This window comes from Myxine glutinosa, chromosome 1 (genome assembly GCF_964187855.1).
Source record: "Myxine glutinosa chromosome 1, kmMyxGlut1.1, whole genome shotgun sequence".
Lineage (NCBI taxonomy): Eukaryota > Metazoa > Chordata > Myxini > Myxiniformes > Myxinidae > Myxine > Myxine glutinosa.
The window spans coordinates 447,069,869-447,088,676 of record NC_136261.1 but is presented as its reverse complement, the minus strand read 5'-3'; the positions used below and the strand labels follow the sequence as shown (position 1 = coordinate 447,088,676).

At 44.5% G+C, this 18,808-nt stretch overlaps 1 protein-coding gene and 1 non-coding gene across 2 annotated transcripts in view; both read left to right on the top strand.

The window, feature by feature from the left end:
- LOC137418870 (large ribosomal subunit protein uL16-like) overlaps positions 1-10,453 on the top strand; it is a 34,750-nt gene extending 24,297 nt beyond the window's left edge. The window contains exons 2-6 of the mRNA XM_078770708.1: positions 3,895-3,953; positions 4,101-4,208; positions 4,341-4,479; positions 8,944-9,106; positions 10,251-10,453. Coding sequence (XP_078626834.1) covers positions 3,895-3,953; positions 4,101-4,208; positions 4,341-4,479; positions 8,944-9,106; positions 10,251-10,400 — 619 coding nt within the window. The 3' untranslated portion in view covers positions 10,401-10,453. The remainder of the gene's footprint in view (positions 1-3,894; positions 3,954-4,100; positions 4,209-4,340; positions 4,480-8,943; positions 9,107-10,250) is intronic.
- LOC137419701 (small nucleolar RNA SNORA70) lies at positions 8,583-8,718 on the top strand. The gene has a single exon (XR_010982999.1). It is a non-coding gene; the product is annotated as a small nucleolar RNA SNORA70 (small nucleolar RNA).
- Positions 10,454-18,808: the final 8,355 nt, after the last annotated feature.

The window sequence follows — 18,808 nt, the reverse complement described above, 5'->3', positions numbered from 1 at the left end:
TGTTCGCATGATTGTGCGTGAAAGTAGCCACACTGTGTCCGTCGCAGAGTACGGCTTGGTGACATCTGGGTTTGACCGTGTCTTGAAGCTATACGTGGTACCTGTGGCAGATTGTTTGTTTGGTGCTTGGCAAGGAACAAAGTCTGGAGCAGTCAGAACCTTGAGTGAGCGGTGTCTGGCCTTTCGGTCATGTAGTGCCAGTGTTCTATGTTCATCTGTGGAGGGTGCATGTTCCCGTCGTTGGTAGAGTGCCCAGGCTGTAGCATGGAGTGTCCGCTTCCCATCAGGTGTGTCTTCATTGAAGTCACTGTTGTCCACTGCAAAGAAGACAAACGTCCCTATGCGCATGGTTCTTGGAAAGTATACACCCTGTTCTGTCGTAGACTCTATGACTGAGTTGGCCAGCTGTGTCTCCAACCGCAAGATCCGACTATAATCAACAGACAGACCGAACCCATGCAGGAAATCCAGAAGCTTCTTGTTTCTGGTGGACTGATGGACTACAATGGCAACGGCAAGCTGCTGTGGCCATTCTAAGCGATGGCGGAATGGTGCATCTGGCTCTTTGGGCTTGTACGTGACTTGGCGTTTTGACTTGTAGCCGTACATGATGTTCTGACTGATGGTTATAACATCTCGATGAATAGTGGCTGAGCGCATAGTCTCTGGCTCAATGCTCGTGGCTGGTCCTTCCAGTAGCCAGCGGAGGAAAGCATAGAGTACTTTGGGTACATGCTTTTCAGCATCATCAGTGTTCATTTCTCCTTCAAATTGCCATGGGTGCTTTTTCTGACAAGCAATGGCACTGCGGAGAACAGAGGCACTCTCAAACAGTTGTTTGATGTTTTTTTCATTTGTCTTCGTCATTGCATCTTCGACAGCTGCATCACGCACGGCAGTGGAGAATACACAGTCTGACTCGTTTCGACGTTTTGGTTTCATGAAGTGAACGTCATCAATGTGAGAGTTGATTTTCTCCTTCATGCCTTGGGTAGTAGGTGATGGGACATTGTGCACACCATTATTGTCAAGAATCCTGGAGTAAACCGACTTCAGGTTAGACATGTTGAGAATTTCACCAGCTTGGAGTAGAGAGCGAACAAGGCTGACAAACTCAATGTCTGCGGCTATTTTGATAACATTAGTTTCTTGCAGTATGTGTTCTTTGTCATCACTTGATGTCCCACTCTTGGGAGCACGTTGGACATTCTGCACCCAGCATGGGAGATGATACTTGACGTCGATCGCATGAGCATCATGTGCACTGATGGCAGCACTCAGCTGAACTTTCCACTTGTGGTTGCTGCCTTCTTCAACAGCTTTCTTCAGCTGTTTACCTGCGTTGAACGTGCATACAACATGTACACTTTCCTTAGTGACCTCTTGACAGAAGAAACAAAGGTCTCTGTTGAATGGAGTTGATGATGAACGTGTGAAGCGAAGAGTCTCGTCTTGCGTAGAACCTGAGGTACTTGCAGCGGCAGGTGCAGAAGAAGGACGTCCACACCTCTTATGAAGATGCTGGGTGTCGCCATGTTCGCAGGCTTTCTGGTGGCGAACTCTAGCACGCTCCAGGTGAGCAGTGTTGCATGTAGATCCATAACATGCCCGGTGCCACTTTGCTTTATTGTTCCTCAAGTCAGTGGCAGTGAAACAGCTTAATCGTTCGCTGATCTGTTTGAAGTCGGCATCACCATATCGTGCCCTCTCCTGGATGAACTGGAGAAACTTTGCATATGAGCCCAGTGCTGGCTCAGTCACTAGTGCACCTTGGGGATCCTGGCACTGAATGCAAAGTGTGAAATCAGTTTCTTTCTTGGTTTTCTTGCTTTTTGGCTCCATCATAGCTCAGGGTCACGAATCTGGAACATACAAATAACAAATAACAATTAAGATAGATGTGCATTAAGTTAGATTTTGGACACTGGTTCGGCTGTGCCATAAAAACCTATTTTTATCCCTTGTAGGTTATTAAAGAAGGTTTCATTCAATTCTCTATCCCCAAAAATGTACAACTGGACACCAGAATCGAAACTCTAGGTCATTTAGAAGCCAAGATAATGGAATTTTACGTTTTCGACATCCGCCATTTTGAAAATCCAAAATGGCCGCCATAAAGAACTTGAAACAATTGGAGACATATTTTTTCTAGAACTTATATCATCCCTAAAGACAGCCCAACCAGTGTCCAAAAATTAACAAGCAATTTCACCGGGCATTTCAATCTGCTACATTGGCCCCCCCACTACCGTGTTCTCTCATTATATTTATATTTCACCCCCTGTTCTCTCATTTTTATATTTCACCCCGTGTTCTCTCATTATATTTATATTTCAGCCCCTGTTCTCTCATTATATTTATATTTCACCCCCTGTTCTCTCATTATATTTATATTTCACCCCATGTTCTCTCATTATATTTGTATTTCACCCCCTGTTCTCTCATTATATTTATATTTCACCCCCTGTTCTCATTATATTTATATTTCACCCCATGTTCTCTCATTATATTTGTATTTCACCCCCTGTTCTCTCATTATATTTATATTTCACCCCCTGTTCTCATTATATTTATATTTCACCCCGTGTTCTCTCATTATATTTATATTTCACCCCCTGTTCTCTCATTTTTATATTTCACCCCGTGTTCTCTCATTATATTTATATTTCACCCCGTGTTCTCTCATTATATTTATATTTCACCCCCTGTTCTCTCATTTTTATATTTCACCCCGTGTTCTCTCATTATATTTATATTTCACCCCCTGTTCTCTCATTAGATTTATATTTCACCGCCTGTTCTCTCATTATATTTATATTTCACCCCCTGTTCTCTCATTATATTTATATTTCACCCCCTGTTCTGTCATTATATTTATATTTCACCCCCTGTTCTGTCATTATATTTATATTTCACCCCCTGTTCTCTCATTATATTATATTTCACCCCCTGTTCTGTCATTATGTTTATATTTCACCCCCTGTACTCTCATTATATTATATTTCACCCCTGTTGCCCCACCTGAGTTAATCCCCCCTCTTCCCTCCCATTTTATTTTACCACCTCTTCCCCCATTATACTCCCGCCCCGTTTCCACACTAAAATGACCATCTATTATGCATTATCCACAATTAATTGTTTTTATTAGCTACTAGTAGTATTTAATTAACACTATTTATTAATTAAATAATAATCTTCTATTACTAATTTTTAATTAATACTAATTAAATAATAATACTATTTAATGAGTATTAACTAGCACCTTAACATGGTGCACCTTTAGAAACGTTGGAATATTTCTGTATATTTGTCGTTCATTAGCTTAACTCAGGAAATCGTGACGATTATATTTGTGTATCGCATTCCACGTCAGAAAGCTCCAAACAACAACGGTGTGCGACACGGGCGAATTGATTAGATTTTGGAGAAGATTCGGATCCTTTTTTTAATATATTTTTTTATTTTTTATTTTTTAAGTGATTCTTCATCATGGAGTGATAGGGCCAAAACGATATGTAGTCGGATATTTCAAAAGGTTGTGGTTGAGTTGGTTTGGTGATGAGAACGAGCAATTAGATTTTGGTTCAGGTCCGAATCCAGATCCGGCCTATCGTTGGGATGCAATACGTAAACTGTTCAGCCATGCGGTGGTATGCGCTCTACCGATTACTGTTCTAGTTAGATGATGTGAATAGCTGATTTTGTAACGTGTTTCAGTAACGAATGTAGTTTGTTGAACAAAACTCACTAATTACAATCACCTCCTCCACTTGAGAAAGGGAACGTTTTGAGTTCAGTCGTGCATAACAAGTTAAAATGGCTCGGGTTCGGTATTTACCTTGCTCTTTAATACAACATTATATTTTTGTCTCACTACCTCACCTGTGTGTACAGCTACAGGTACTGTAAGAACAAGCCTTACCCCAAGTCTCGTTTCTGCAGAGGTGTTCCTGGTGAGTGATTGGTGCAAACGCACTACTCCCACAGGCCTGAGTGCCTGCAGAGCGTGGCAATATGTTTGTGAAGGGTACATGGGCGCATGGCCCGAGTCGAGCAGGAACCCAGTGACGGACTTCAGATGTATTTGGTTTGTCCTTTAGATGCGAAAATCAGGATCTTTGATCTTGGGCGCAAGAGGGCGACCGTCGACGAATTCCCGCTTTGTGCGCACATGGTGTCTGGCGAGTACGAGCAACTCTCCTCCGAAGGTAAGGCCTGTGCTCGGAGAGCACTCTCTCCATGCTCCGCGGATTATGATGCAAAATGTTTTTGTTTCCATGCGAGTCCGAAGAGGTGACAAATGGCTGGCCTTAAACCCATGACCTACTTTTCCTCCGCAGCTCTGGAGGCTGCTCGCATCTGCGCCAACAAGTACATGGTGAAGATGTGTGGGAAGGACGGTTTCCACATCCGCGTCCGGCTGCACCCGTTCCACGTCATCCGCATCAACAAAATGCTCTCGTGTGCCGGTGCTGACCGGTGGGTACCCACTTGGCCGTGTTTGCCAGTCCACCTTGTTGATGATCGTGCTTGGTAGCTCTTTCCACTGGATGCAGCCGACCTCGCGGCAGGGCCCAGGTTTTGAATCTAGCAATGCGTTTCGCCATGTTTGAGCCTATTTTGTATTCGGTGGTTTTCTTTTAATTAGAAACATGCCAAAAACTATGATGGCCAAAAAAAAACTTCACTTCCATCCTGGGCATAGTTCATCCATTTTTAAAAACACAAACGTTTGAAACCTTTGTATCTGTTTAAACATTATAAAAGTGCTGTACTTCCTCACCAGGGTGGGGACAGGACATGAAATGTTCACCTGTGCACATGGAATGGTGGAAGTAGTTTAACCACTGACCTTTGCCTGAGCGAGGGGGTGTTACTAGCAATGGGCACAGAATAGATTTTGCCCACCTCACTCCCTCACCCCCACCGCTGCATGTATCACGTGTTTCTGGTAAATATTTACCAACACCGATCAAAACTTACTATTTTGATTACCAGCAGACATCCGGTGGGATGTTTATGTACACCTGAACACAAGCACCATGTGTACAACGGTAAACTCCTGTCCCTTGCAGGCCCCGACCGCATGTATGCTTGTTTCCTTGTATGCAGGACTCGTACATCTTGTACATCGAGTTATTTGTTTTGGACAAGCAATTTCGACACAGGAGGCCATTTGGCCCATCATGACGTTGTTTTTCATCCACATCCCCGTCGATTTAATCTTTGTCCATTCACATCTGCGATACAAAACCCAATTTCACCAAGTTATCTCCTCGTCCTCCCAAATATCCAAAATGTCCTCGATAAATACACATTAAACCGTGGACACATCATCCATGGATTTTGTGAGATTACAAGTTTGTGATGGATGTGAATTGGTAAGGAGGAGGTAGGAAGTGCATAAAGCGGTGGGTGGGGGATTAGGGCGGGCCATACTTTTTTTTTTTTTGGAAATCAATCGAGAGGGGTGTTCATATTACGTATTTTGGTGTGTAGAACACAAATCTGAGGTTTTAAAAAATTCTGATAACCCTAACCTACATCAATTTGCAGTTGATTATTATAAAATTTTTGATTATTTTGCTATTCTTCTGGAAAAAAAGACGTTTTTTATTTTGAAATTAGGGCTTTTATTTTGGTAACTTCCTGTTGGGACGGCAGTTGTAGCCATCTTGTTGCTGAAAGCTCGATGTTGAGGAGGTTGGCAATCCTTATCCATCCGTCTTCTCTTCTCTTCTTATGGCATTGCCAGTAAGTACGTTTTTGATTAGGAACCTGAGGAACAAATAGATAATAATTTTAGATGTAAATTACCTTGTTTTATATTATATTTGTTAATTGATTTGTGTACTTACCTCTTGCTAGCCTGTTACATGTGAAGGAAAATAGTGACCTGTGAAGTGAATATTTTGATGGTTTTCTGTAATACCTGTGTAATACCTTAATATCTGTTTGTAGTGGATACTTACCTGTGTATTATTGTTTTTATTTCAGTGTGAACTACTAAAAATGCCTCAAGTCAGAACAAGGATGAAATCAAGTTCTCATTTAAGTAATCTTGTTGGCACTGGGCAGGAGCTGTTGGTGTCTGAACTGCCAACTGTGAGGGATGTCCTGAGGTATGGCATCTACTTGAGGGAGCAAAGTGAAGATGACAGGAGGAACTACCCAGTGGACCAGCTCGTGTCTGACATCTACCCTGGTCTGATTTGTCAGTGGAGCAAAGCTGATGCTCTTTTCAAGCCTCATGTTATCAATGAAAAGGTGACCATCATGTCCAAGCTCAAGGAGGTCTGGAATCAGGCAGTGAAGTTTTCTCTTGGGAAGGGCAAACTTGATGCCAAAGAGAGGTTCATTGTCAAGTTAGACAAGTTATTTGATATTTTGGATTTGATATTGATATTGATTGATATGCCGGATCTTTGTTGGCCCTCCACTGATCAAGCTGTCTGACAAGGCCATTGAAGATCTCTCAACTGATCAACACTATGGCTATAAAATTGTCTGTGCAATCAGGGATGGAGTGCTTCCTGCAAGGCTGGCTCTAGTGGAGATTGGACCAGTAAACCACAGCCGCTGGCTCACCACAGCGAACAGACTTCTCAGGCTCTGGGTGTCAAAGCATGGACTGAAAGGAAAGAACCGGAAGAATCTGCAATTCATTGTGGAATTCATCATTGGAGTGTATTATCCATGTTGGTTCAACGTGAAAGTCAAGCACTCCTGGATCGAAGGGCCTAGGCACATCTTGTTTCAGCTGGACTGCCTCAAGTCCCAGAGGAAGGAGGTGCTGGACCTTGTGATGCCGACTGTGAGAAGATCTGCTTGGTATGCCCACAGTGAAGCCATCCTCCAAACACTGCTGTGCTCTGAGGATCAGAAGGAGAGGACTGAGGGGGTGGAGAGAATCCTGGCCATCAGGGGAGAGGGGGACCCAGACACTCAGCTGGGGGACTCCTCTGTCAGGACCAGAAAGACACCTGACATCAACTGTGATGCTTCCAGCATTGGTAACTTGATCAGCTGGTCAGAAGGTGTGTCAGAGCCACCTCTCACCTGCTCCCTAAGCACCTCGGAGGTGAAGAACTTCATCAACACCTCCATGGAGGTGCTCAACTGGCCTTGCCACACAAAGCATTGAGAGGGTTGTTAAAATGGTGACTGAGGCTTCTGCTAAGTACTTCTCACAGGAAAAGAGGGATGGAGGCATCAGGGCTCAGGAGACCAGCAGGAGGCTGATGTCCAAGAATGAGTCAAAGCAGGACTTGTGCAACCTGGTAAAGTTCAAGAAGTAAGGAGATTGATCTTTGTAATTGTAACCAGTGATATACATGCAGTTCACCTGTTAATAAATATGTACATTTGATTTGGCTGTGTCAATATGAATGATTTCCCTTATATCTTTTCATATCTTATAAAGGGGTTCGAAAGGGTAAAATTGGCAACTTAGAAATACAAATTGATGTAGGTTAGAGTTATCCTATCCAAAAAATACTCATATTTGAATTCCCCATAAAAAAACACGTAATATAGACACCCCTCATGTTAGGATTTCCTTCAGATTCATTTTGGCACCTGAGTATGACCCGCCCTAGTGGGGGATGCTCAATCCATTAATTGATTTAATTTCACGAGGGGTGCGTGGGGGTTTGGGGATAACGATAGTCGAGCAGTGTAATGCATGAATCAATTCGGGGATGATCTGTACCTCTGTTACACACATCGATATTGGCTCATGAACTCGTACCATTGTTTTAATCCCCCGCAGCGACCGTTGTTTTTATTTTATTTTCGGTGTAAATTAACATCAACTAGTGCGTGCCTGTACGTGCGGGGAGGTAAGTACGTGGACATACGTACGTTGACGTACGTACCAAAAAGAAGGCCTCACTGTCCGGAAGTTCGCATATCGCAGTTACGATTAATCGCAAATTCGTTTTAATGGCCAATTCTTCAATTAGCGCCAACATATTTTGCCATTTTGCAATTTCATCGCAGGGAAAAGCACAAAGAGAAGAGAACAACAAACACACGCGGTTCCTTCGTTGTAGCTTGACCGTACGTGCAAAAAAAAAATTAAAACTTTCATCGTTGCTTCGGTCTTCGCTCTCGTCCTTCGCCGTTCCTTCACTCTCGTCCTTCGCTGTTCCTTCGTTCACGTACAAAACGTATGTGTTTGCTAAATAAATGGCCATCACTTGGTAACCACTTGTCCGATTAATAGCAAACCTTGAAAAGGCACATCCTCAGGTCCCCAGCAATATACCTGGTAAGTTTCACTTAGATCGGACCAGTGGTTGTCGAGAAACAGCGGTCACAGACATACACACACACAGATTGCTTGCATTATAGAGAGATAACCTAACCAGGGTCCTGTTCACCAGACCCCGCTCGGGGCTCAGCCGGTCCCCACGACCCCCGGCCTATTTTGAGGTCCGAGCGAAAGCTCTGGCAGGGATCGTGAAAGGTATCCGTTTATTGGAAATTGTATAAGTGTCTATTTTGTTGTCGTTCTCTTTCACCCTTTTGCGTGCATGAATACGTGTGAATACCCAGACACCTGTTTTCTCTTTATTTTTGAGCACTCTCCTTTTTTACCAGCATTCACATGCCATTTGAATGCTGGTGTGCGGAGGGTGCGTACAGTAAATCACGGCATGTGTATTGAATCCTGGATTGCAGTGCGGGATTCCTAAAGGGCGCTTTGAAACACCTTTTCACTTCCATGAGGTGTGTGTGTGTGTGTGTGTGTGTGTGTGTGTGTGTGTGTGTGTGTGTGTGTGTGTGTGTGTGTGTGTGTGTGTGTGTGTGTGTGTGTGTGTGTGTGTGTGTGTGTGTGTGTGTGTGTGTGTGTGTGTGTGTGTGTGTGTGTGTGTGTGTGTGTGTGTGTGTCCCCATCCCCCTTGATGGTGTTGCTGTGCGTTTACCCCACGTGTGGAGGCTGCAGACGGGGATGCGCGGTGCGTTTGGGAAGCCGCAAGGTACTGTGGCCCGAGTGCATATCGGACAGCCCATCATGTCCATCCGCACCAAGGCGCCAAACAAGGAGCACGTGATCGAGGCCCTACGCCGTGCAAAGTTCAAGTTTCCTGGGAGGCAAAAGGTATTGTTGTGGTTTAACGTCGTCGTACAGTAGTTTGCCATTCCATCGAGGGTTTGTCCGAAACTACTCCAGGACTATACCGCATGGTGATGACCCTCTTGGTGAAATGCATTTTCAACTTGAACTCGTTTCAATCACATGGAAAATGTAAATTTTTGAAGTTGCTGTTGAAACCTGAACCGTTTTTGTCTGTGTGCTTGTTTTTGTTGGCGCGAGGCCAGATCCATCGGAGGTATTGAATGAATGATCATTTTAAGGCCATTTTCCCCGCTAGAGCGGGGATTAGCCTTGCGGGCCCCATGACAATCATGGTTCCCTGTTTGAGGCAATGTTTTTATGGCCGGATGCCCTTCCTGACGCCAACCCTTGGTCATGCTCTTACGATGCGCAGGGATACGGTGTACCTATTCTAAACCGGGGTACACACCGTGATCATTCATCCCAGCAAGCTGGTACTCGATTTGCCGACCTCGGAAGGATGACAGGCTGAGTCAACCCCCCTGGCGTTAATTCAGCGATCGACCGGGATTCGAACCCAGGATCCGAGGATCCCAAGCCAGCACCCTAACCGCTAAGCCAACACCAGGCATTGAATGAATGAATGATCGTTTTAAAGGCCATTTTTCCCCACGAGAGCAGGGGTTAGCCTTGCGGGCCCCATGACAATCATGGTTCCCTGTTTGAGGCAATGTTTTTATGGCCGGATGCCCTTCCTGACGCCAACCCTTGGTCACGCTCTTACGATGCGCAGGGATACAGTGTACCTATTCTAAACCGGGGTACACACCGGGATCATTCATCCCAGCAAGCTGGTACTCAATTTGCCGACCTCGGAAGGATGACAGGCTGAGTCAACCCCCTTGACGTTAATTTAGCGATCGTCCAGGATTCGAACCCAGGATCCTAGGATCCCAAGCCGGCACCCGAACCGCTAAGCCAACACCAGGCATTACCAAAAAATATTTCCTGACATGCTCACCCATCCATTCCCAAATCGAAATCTCCCATTTTCCTTTTTCTGTTGCTTTAAGTAACCACCCCATCCCTCTCCACATTTGTGTATGTAATACTGTATACAGTGTGATCGTGTTTTCATGCACCTGATACTTTCGTTAGGAATATGAAATGTCTCTTCGTTCAACAGATTCACATCTCCAAGAAGTGGGGGTTCACCAAGTGGGACATCGCCGAGTTTGAGGTGTTGCTCGCCAAGAAGCGTATCGTTCCCGACGGGGTCAATGTCAAGTACATCTCGGACCATGGCCCCCTAACCCGCTGGAAGTTCCTGCAGTGATATGTGCGCACGTGTTGTGTACTCCATAAATGGAAATAAAAGTTCTGATTGAACGACTTGTTCTTTGATTTTTGGGATGAAAGTTGACAGGTAGAAGAAATTTGTGCTTCGTACGTGCACAGGTCGACCGTTGTGTGAGACCTCTGCGCATCGTTTAGTGCTTCCTCAATCCCAGCGAGTGAGTGTGCTCGGCTTTCTGCAGGTATTCTCTGGTGTTGAGCAAGCTGTGGGTGGTTTGTTTGCCCGAAGGCTCTCGATGGACAGGTATTTTTCCCATTGTTCTTAAAGTAAATTGTTTCTGGTTTGGGACAATTGTCGCTGCTATTCCATATTCAGGGCATCGTAATCTAGTCGGGTGTGTGTGCTCTCGAGTAACACAAGTTCATTTTTGTGGGAACTTGGAATTGCAATCTTTGTATGGAGCTATCGTGTGGTTTAGCCCATTTTACTTCTTAGAGGCCTATTCCAATTGCACTTGATCTTCAGAACAGAATGGATATGTCCACAATATCACGGAAGTGTTTTGAGTAGAAACTGGTTTGTTGCAGTACTTTCTGTCAGATACAACACCCAGGTATGATAAAAGATTCTGCTTGAGCACAAAATGTCCCTCAACTTGTATTCCTCATTTTATTCCCTGCAAGATGTTATGCAGATCAGGCATCGGCATCTTGTCATCGCCCATTCCTACCCACAATCCTTTGTTTATTCATCGTACCTACACAGGCATCCCACGCCCATGCCCATTCCTATCCACAATTTTCTCTACTCACCTTGCTCACCTCTAAACCAGTATCTCGCATCATCAAAACCCATCTCTACCTACAAACCTTCCACATTACTGATTCCTCCCTCCCCCCCCCCCCTTTTTTTATATTTTTTTATTAACTCACCTGGAGTATGTCCAGCTGAGTTTTTGTCGACACCGTGTCCGCCGTCCATCTGTCTAAACAATTCGACGTCTACGCTCTAAAAGTCACAGATATTGATAAAATTTGATGAAACTTGTTATGCAGCATCTTTAAGACATCAACTAGTTTGGGATTGCATTTGGGTGTTGCACGCTCAAAAATGGGTGCGGCAGGGTGGCCATATTGAAAAATCTATTTTTGTCAATCTGGTACTTCCTAATGTCGCTAGAAGGCTGAAACCTGGTGTGTAGATAGTATGTAACAAACCTCAACACATATATTATGGGTTTTGACGATGTCCAAAAAATGACCGTCATGAAATGACGACCCATAAACATCAGTTTGGATGACGTCCAAGCTCTAAAAATCACAAATACTGATCAAATTTGATCAAACCTTCAACGTTACTGTACCTCTAGCACATATAAACGATATAGTTTGTGGTTCTATTATGCATGTTTTAACCATATTGATATAGACCAGTTGAGTTAAGGTTCCCTGGAACCTCTAGTTTATTCTTCTTTTAATAATTCCCTTGTTTCTAAGGGTTGCTCTGCTATCCTCCAATCAATTCATTCTATCACCGTGCTCTTCCATGACCCTCGATCTTGTACAGGAAAAAAAATCGCAGCAATATAAAATGTATTTCACGCTCTTGGGATAAACTTCACATTTAACCAAGAGTATTCATACAGAAAGGAAATCGTGCACGATGCCATGGTGTGAAATCTCCGGTTAATCGCAACACGAGGAGGTTTTGCTCTGCTTTTGGGTGTAAAAGCTCCAGTTAATCACAATGCAAGGAGGGTCTTGCTTTGCTTTTGGGTGTAAATCCTCCAGTTAATCACAATACGCAGAGGGTCTTGCTCTGCTTTTGGGTGTAAAAGCTCCAGTTAATCGCAATACAAGGAGGGTCTTGCTCTGCTTTTGGGTGTAAATTCTCCAGTTAATCACAATACAAGGAGGGTCTTGCTCTGCTTTTGGGTGTGAAATCTCCGGTTAATCGCAATACGAGGAGGTCTTGCTCTGCTTTTGGGTGTGAAATCTCCGGTTAATCGCAACACGAGGAGGTCTTGCTCTGCTTTTGGGTGTAAAAGCTCCAGTTAATCACAATGCAAGGAGGGTCTTGCTCTGCTTTTGGGTGTAAAAGCTCCAGTTAATCACAATACAAGGAGGGTCTTGCTCTGCTTTTGGGTGTAAATTCTCCAGTTAATCACAATACGCAGAGGGTCTTGCTCTGCTTTTGGGTGTAAAAGCTCCAGTTAATCACAATACAAGGAAGGTCTTGCTCTGCTTTTGGGTGTAAAAGCTCCAGTTAATCGCAATACAAGGAGGGTCTTGCTCTGCTTTTGGGTGTAAATTCTCCAGTTAATCACAATACGCAGAGGGTCTTGCTCTGCTTTTGGGTGTAAAAGCTCCAGTTAATCGCAATACAAGGAGGGTCTTGCTCTGCTTTTGGGTGTAAATTCTCCAGTTAATCACAATACGCGGAGGGTCTTGCTCTGCTTTTGGGTGTAAAATCTCCAGTTAATTTCAACACGAGGAGGTCTTGCTCTGCTTTTGGGTGTAAAAGCTCCAGTTAATCACAATACAAGGAGGGTCTTGCTCTGCATTTGGGTGTGAAATCTCCGGTTAATCGCAATACGAGGAGGTCTTGCTCTGCTTTTGGGTGTGAAATCTCCGGTTAATCGCAATACGAGGAGGTCTTGCTCTGCTTTTGGGTGTAAAATCTCCAGTTAATCACAATACGCAGAGGGTCTTGCTCTGCTTTTGGGTGTAAAAGCTCCAGTTAATCACAATGCGAGGAGGGTCTTCTTCTGCTTTTGGGTGTAAAATCTCAAGTTAATCACAGTACGAGGAGGGTCTTCCTCTGCTTTTGGGTGTAAAATCTCCAGTTAATCACAGTACGAGGAGGGTCTTCCTCTGCTTTTGGGTGTAAAAGCTCCAGTTAATCGCAATACGAGGAGGTCTTGCTCTGCTTTTGGGTGTAAAAGCTCCAGTTAATCACAATGCGAGGAGGGTCTTCCTCTGCTTTTGGGTGTAAAAGCTCCAGTTAATCACAATACGAGGAGGGTCTTCCTCTGCGTTTGGATGTAAAACTCTGGTTAATCACAACACAAGGAGGGGTTTGCTCTGCTTTTGGTTCTAAAATATTTGCTAATCACAATACGAGGAGGGTCTTGCTCTGCTTTTGGGTGTAAAAGCTCCAGTTAATCACAATACGAGGAGGGTCTTACCCTGTTTTTGGGTGTATAATCTCCAGTTAATCACAGTACGAGGAGGGTCTTGCTCTGCTTTTGGGTGTATAATCTCCAGTTAATCACAATACGAGGAGGGTCTTACCCTGTTTTTGGGTGTATAATCTCCAGTTAATCACAGTACGAGGAGGTCTTGCTCTGCTTTTGGGTGTATAATCTCCAGTTAATCACAGTACGAGGAGGGTCTTGCTCTGCTTTTGGGTGTAAAAGCTCCAGTTAATCACAATACGAGGAGGGTCTTCCTCTGCGTTTGGATGTAAAACTCTGGTTAATCACAACACAAGGAGGGGTTTGCTCTGCTTTTGGTTCTAAAATATTTGCTAATCACAATACGAGGAGGGTCTTGCTCTGCTTTTGGGTGTAAAAGCTCCAGTTAATCACAATACGAGGAGGGTCTTACCCTGTTTTTGGGTGTATAATCTCCAGTTAATCACAGTACGAGGAGGGTCTTGCTCTGCTTTTGGGTGTAAAATCTCTGGTTAACCACAATACAAGGAGGGTCTTGCTCTGCATTTGGGTGTAAAATCTCCGGTTAATCATAATACAAGGAGGGTCTTGCTCTGCTTTTGGGTGTAAAACCAGTTAATCACAGTGCGAGGAGGTCTTGCTCTGCTTTTGGGTGTAAAATCTTTGTTGATCACAATTCGAGGAGGGTCTTGCTCTGCTTTTGGGTGTAACATCTCCGGTTAATCACAACACGAGGAGGTCTTGCTCTGCTTTTGGGTGTAAAAGCTCCAGTTAATCACAATACAAGGAGGGTCTTGCTCTGCTTTTGGGTGTGAAATCTCCGGTTAATCGCAATACGAGGAGGTCTTGCTCTGCTTTTGGGTGTAAAATCTCCAGTTAATCACAATACGCAGAGGGTCTTGCTCTGCTTTTGGGTGTAAAAGCTCCATTTAATCACAATACAAGGAGGGTCTTGCTCTGCTTTTGGGTGTAAAAGCTCCAGTTAATCACAATACAAGGAGGGTCTTGCTCTGCTTTTGGGTGTGAAATCTCCGGTTAATCGCAATACGAGGAGGTCTTGCTCTGCTTTTGGGTGTAAAATCTCCAGTTAATCACAATACGCAGAGGGTCCTCCTCTGCTTTTGGGTGTAAAATCTCCAGTTAATCTCAACACGAGGAGCTCTTGCTCTGCTTTTGGGTGTAAAAGCTCCAGTTAATCACAATACAAGGAGGGTCTTGCTCTGCTTTTGGGTGTGAAATCTCCGGTTAATCGCAATACGAGGAGGTCTTGCTCTGCTTTTGGGTGTAAAAGCTCCAGTTAATCACAATACAAGGAAGGTTTTGCTCTGCTTTTGGGTGTAAAAGCTCCAGTTCATCGCAATACAAGGAGGGTCTTGCTCTGCTTTTGGGTGTAAAAGCTACAGTTAATCGCAATACAAGGAGGGTCTTGCTCTGCTTTTGGGTGTAAATTCTCCAGTTAATCACAATACGCAGAGGGTCTTGCTCTGCTTTTGGGTGTAAAAGCTCCAGTTAATCACAATGCGAGGAGGGTCTTCCTCTGCTTTTGGGTGTAAAATCTCCAGTTAATCACAGTACGAGGAGGGTCTTCCTCTGCTTTTGGGTGTAAAAGCACCAGTTAATCGCAATACGAGGAGGTCTTGCTCTGGTTTTGGGTGTAAAATCTCCAGTTAATCACAGTACGAGGAGGGTCTTCCTCTGCTTTTGGGTGTAAAAGCTCCAGTTAATCACAATACGAGGAGGGTCTTCCTCTGCTTTTGGGTGTAAAAGCTCCAGTTAATCACAATGCGAGGAGGGTCTTCCTCTGCTTTTGGGTGTAAAAGCTCCAGTTAATCACAATACGAGGAGGGTCTTCCTCTGTTTTTGGGTGTATAATCTCCAGTTAATCACAGTACGAGGAGGGTCTTGCTCTGCTTTTGGGTGTAACATCTCCGGTTAATCACAATACTGACAGGGTCTTGCTCTGCCTTTGGGTGTAATCTTTGGGTGCTCCTGAGGTCTCTTGCCACCACACAGGTCTGCACCCTCCTTCCCCTCCAGCAACACAGACCCCAGGAGACCATCATAATCCATATCGACTTGTGTGGCAGCAACAGAGATCCCAGGAGATTGTGTCATGTGCCATATAGACCTGTGTGACAGCAACAGAGAGACCACAAGAGACTGTCATGTGTGATGTAGACCTGTGTGGCAGCAACAGGAAGACCACAGGAGACTGCATCATGCGTGTGCGATGTAGACCTGTGTGGCAGCAACAGGGAGACCACAAGAGACTGCGTCACGTGCCGTATGGACCTGTGTGGCAGCCAGTGGCGGATTAACGCACGGGCACAATGGGCACGTGCCCAGTGGTCCCAAATTCAATGACGTCACCCGAGGTACCAAAGATGAGAGATAACGAGAGACCAATCGTGGTTCATAATCTTTCGAGATGAGACCGAGGTCGAGGTCTCATTTTGCCCACAAAACATATCACCTTGCGAGTGGTGATAAACACAGTGTAAAGGGAATGATCCATGTCGAGTAAAGAAACCACTGTCACGTGATGAGTTGATTAAAAAACGTTTACCTGGACAGGACTATTGCAAAATTATGGGGTGAGGTTAGTATTAGTTGAAAAAGCAGGTTAAGTAAAATAATAACTCATTGAATGTGTTGTAAATACAACAATATAATCAATAAACATTATGTACCTCCTGTTCATACATATCGATATCTATCTATAATTCCAGTAATCTCTGTCTGTACGTTTGTACGTTTGTACGTTTGTCTGTGACCGCTGTTTCTCGACAACCACGGGTCCGATATACTTTTAACTTGCCAGGTATATTGCTGGGGACCCGAGGATGTGCCTTTTCAAGGTTTCATATTAATCGGACAATTACTTACCGAGCTATGTCCAAAAAACGATTCAACCAATCAGAGAGCAGCGAACGATCGCGTGTGCCGGCGTTGCGAATGGACCAAACCATTCCATGTAAATAGAGGGGGGGGTTCTGTGGTCGTTGCGAATGGACGAAACCATTTCATGTAAATAGAGGGGGGGGATTGTCACTGTACTCGCAAGCCGTTCGCCGTTCGCTTTGGCGTTGCGAATGGACCAAACCATTTCATGTAAATAGAGGGGGGGGATATAATTTTAGATAGATATATAGTACGGGCATATATATAGTACGGGCATGCCCTAGTTGTTTAATAAATCCACATTATAATGTTGTAGGATTACAAAACCCCTCATTAGTGAATGGACCAAACCATGCGCACCGAATTTGTCAGATTACAAAACACCCCTCATTAGTGAATGGACCAAACCATGTGCACCTAATTTGTCAGATTACAAAACACCCCTCATTAGTGAATGGACCAAACCATGTGCACCTAATTTGTCAGATTACAAAACACCCCTCATTAGTGAATGGACCAAACCATGCGCACCTAATTTGTCAGATTACAAAACACCCCTCATTAGTGATGGACCAACCCTTGCGCACCGATATTGTAGGTTTACGAAACACCCCTCATTAGTGAATGGACCAACCTTTACGCACCGAATTTGTCAGATTACAAAACACCCTCATTCGTGATGGACCAACCCGTGCACACCTATATTTTTGGATTACAAAACACCCCTCATTAGTGAATGGACCAGGCCGTGCGCACCTCGTTTGTAGAATTACAAAACACCCCTCATTAGTGAATGGACCAACCCGTACACACCGATATTGTAGGATTACAAATCACCCCTCATTAGTGATGGACCAACCCGTGCGCACCGATATTGTAGGATTACAAATCACCCCTCATTAGTGATGGACCAACCCGTGTGCACCGATATTATAGGATTACAAAACACCCCTCGTGAATGGAGCAACCTGTGCGCACCTATATTGTAGGATTACAAATCACCCCTCATTAGTGAATGGACCAGGCTGTGCGCACCTCGTTTGTAAAATTACAAAACACCCCTCATTAGTGAATGGACCAACCCGTACACACCGATATTGTAGGATTACAAATCACCCCTCATTAGTGATGGACCAACCCGTGTGCACCGATATTATAGGATTACAAAACACCCCTCTCGTGAATGGAGCAACCTGTGCGCACCGATATTGTCGGATTACAAAACACCCCTCAATCGTGAATGGACCAACCCGTGTGCACTGATATTGTCGGATTACAAAACACCCCCTTCATTAGTGAATGGACCAACCTTTGCGCACCTAGTTTGTCGGATTACAAATCGCCCCTCATTTGTGATGGACCAACCCTTGCGCACCGATATTGTAGGATTACAAAACACCCCGATTCGTGAATGGACCAACCCGTGTGCACCTATATTGTAGGATTACAAAACACCCATCATTAGTGAATCGACCAACCCGTGTGCACCGATATTGTAGGATTACAAAACACCCATCATTAGTGAATGGACCAACCCTTGCGCACCGATATTGTAGGATTACAAAACACCCATCATTAGTGAATGGACCAACCCGTGTGCACTGATATTGGAGGATTACAAAACACCCCTCATAAGTGAATGGACCAACCCGTGTGCACTGATATTGTCGGATTACAAAACACCCTTCATTAGTGAATTGACCAACCCGTGTGCACTGATATTGTCGGATTACAAAACACCCCTCATTAGTGAATGGACCAACCCTTGCGCACCGATATTGGAGGATTACAAAACACCCCTCAGTGAATGGACCAACCCATGTGCACCCCGTTTGTAGGATTACAAAACACCCCCTTCATTAGTGAATGGACCAACCTTTGCACACCGATATTGTCGGATTACAAAACACCCCTCATTAGTGAATGGACCAACCCTTGCGCACCGATATTGGAGGATTACAAAACACCCCTCAGTGAATGGACCAACCCATGTGCACCTCGTTTGTAGGATTACAAAACACCCCCTTCATTAGTGAATTGACCAACCCGTGTGCACTGATATTGTCGGATTACAAAACACCCCTCATTAGTGAATGGACCAACCCTTGCGCACCGATATTGGAGGATTACAAAACACCCCTCAGTGAATGGACCAACCCATGTGCACCTCGTTTGTAGGATTACAAAACACCCCCTTCATTAGTGAATGGACCAACCTTTGCGCACCTAGTTTGTCGGATTACAAAACGCCCCTCATTTGTGATGGACCAACCCTTGTGCACAGCTGTTGTGGGATTAGAAAACACCCCTCATTAGTGAATGGACCAACCTGTGAGCACCGCTGTTGTCGGATTACAAAACACCCCTCATT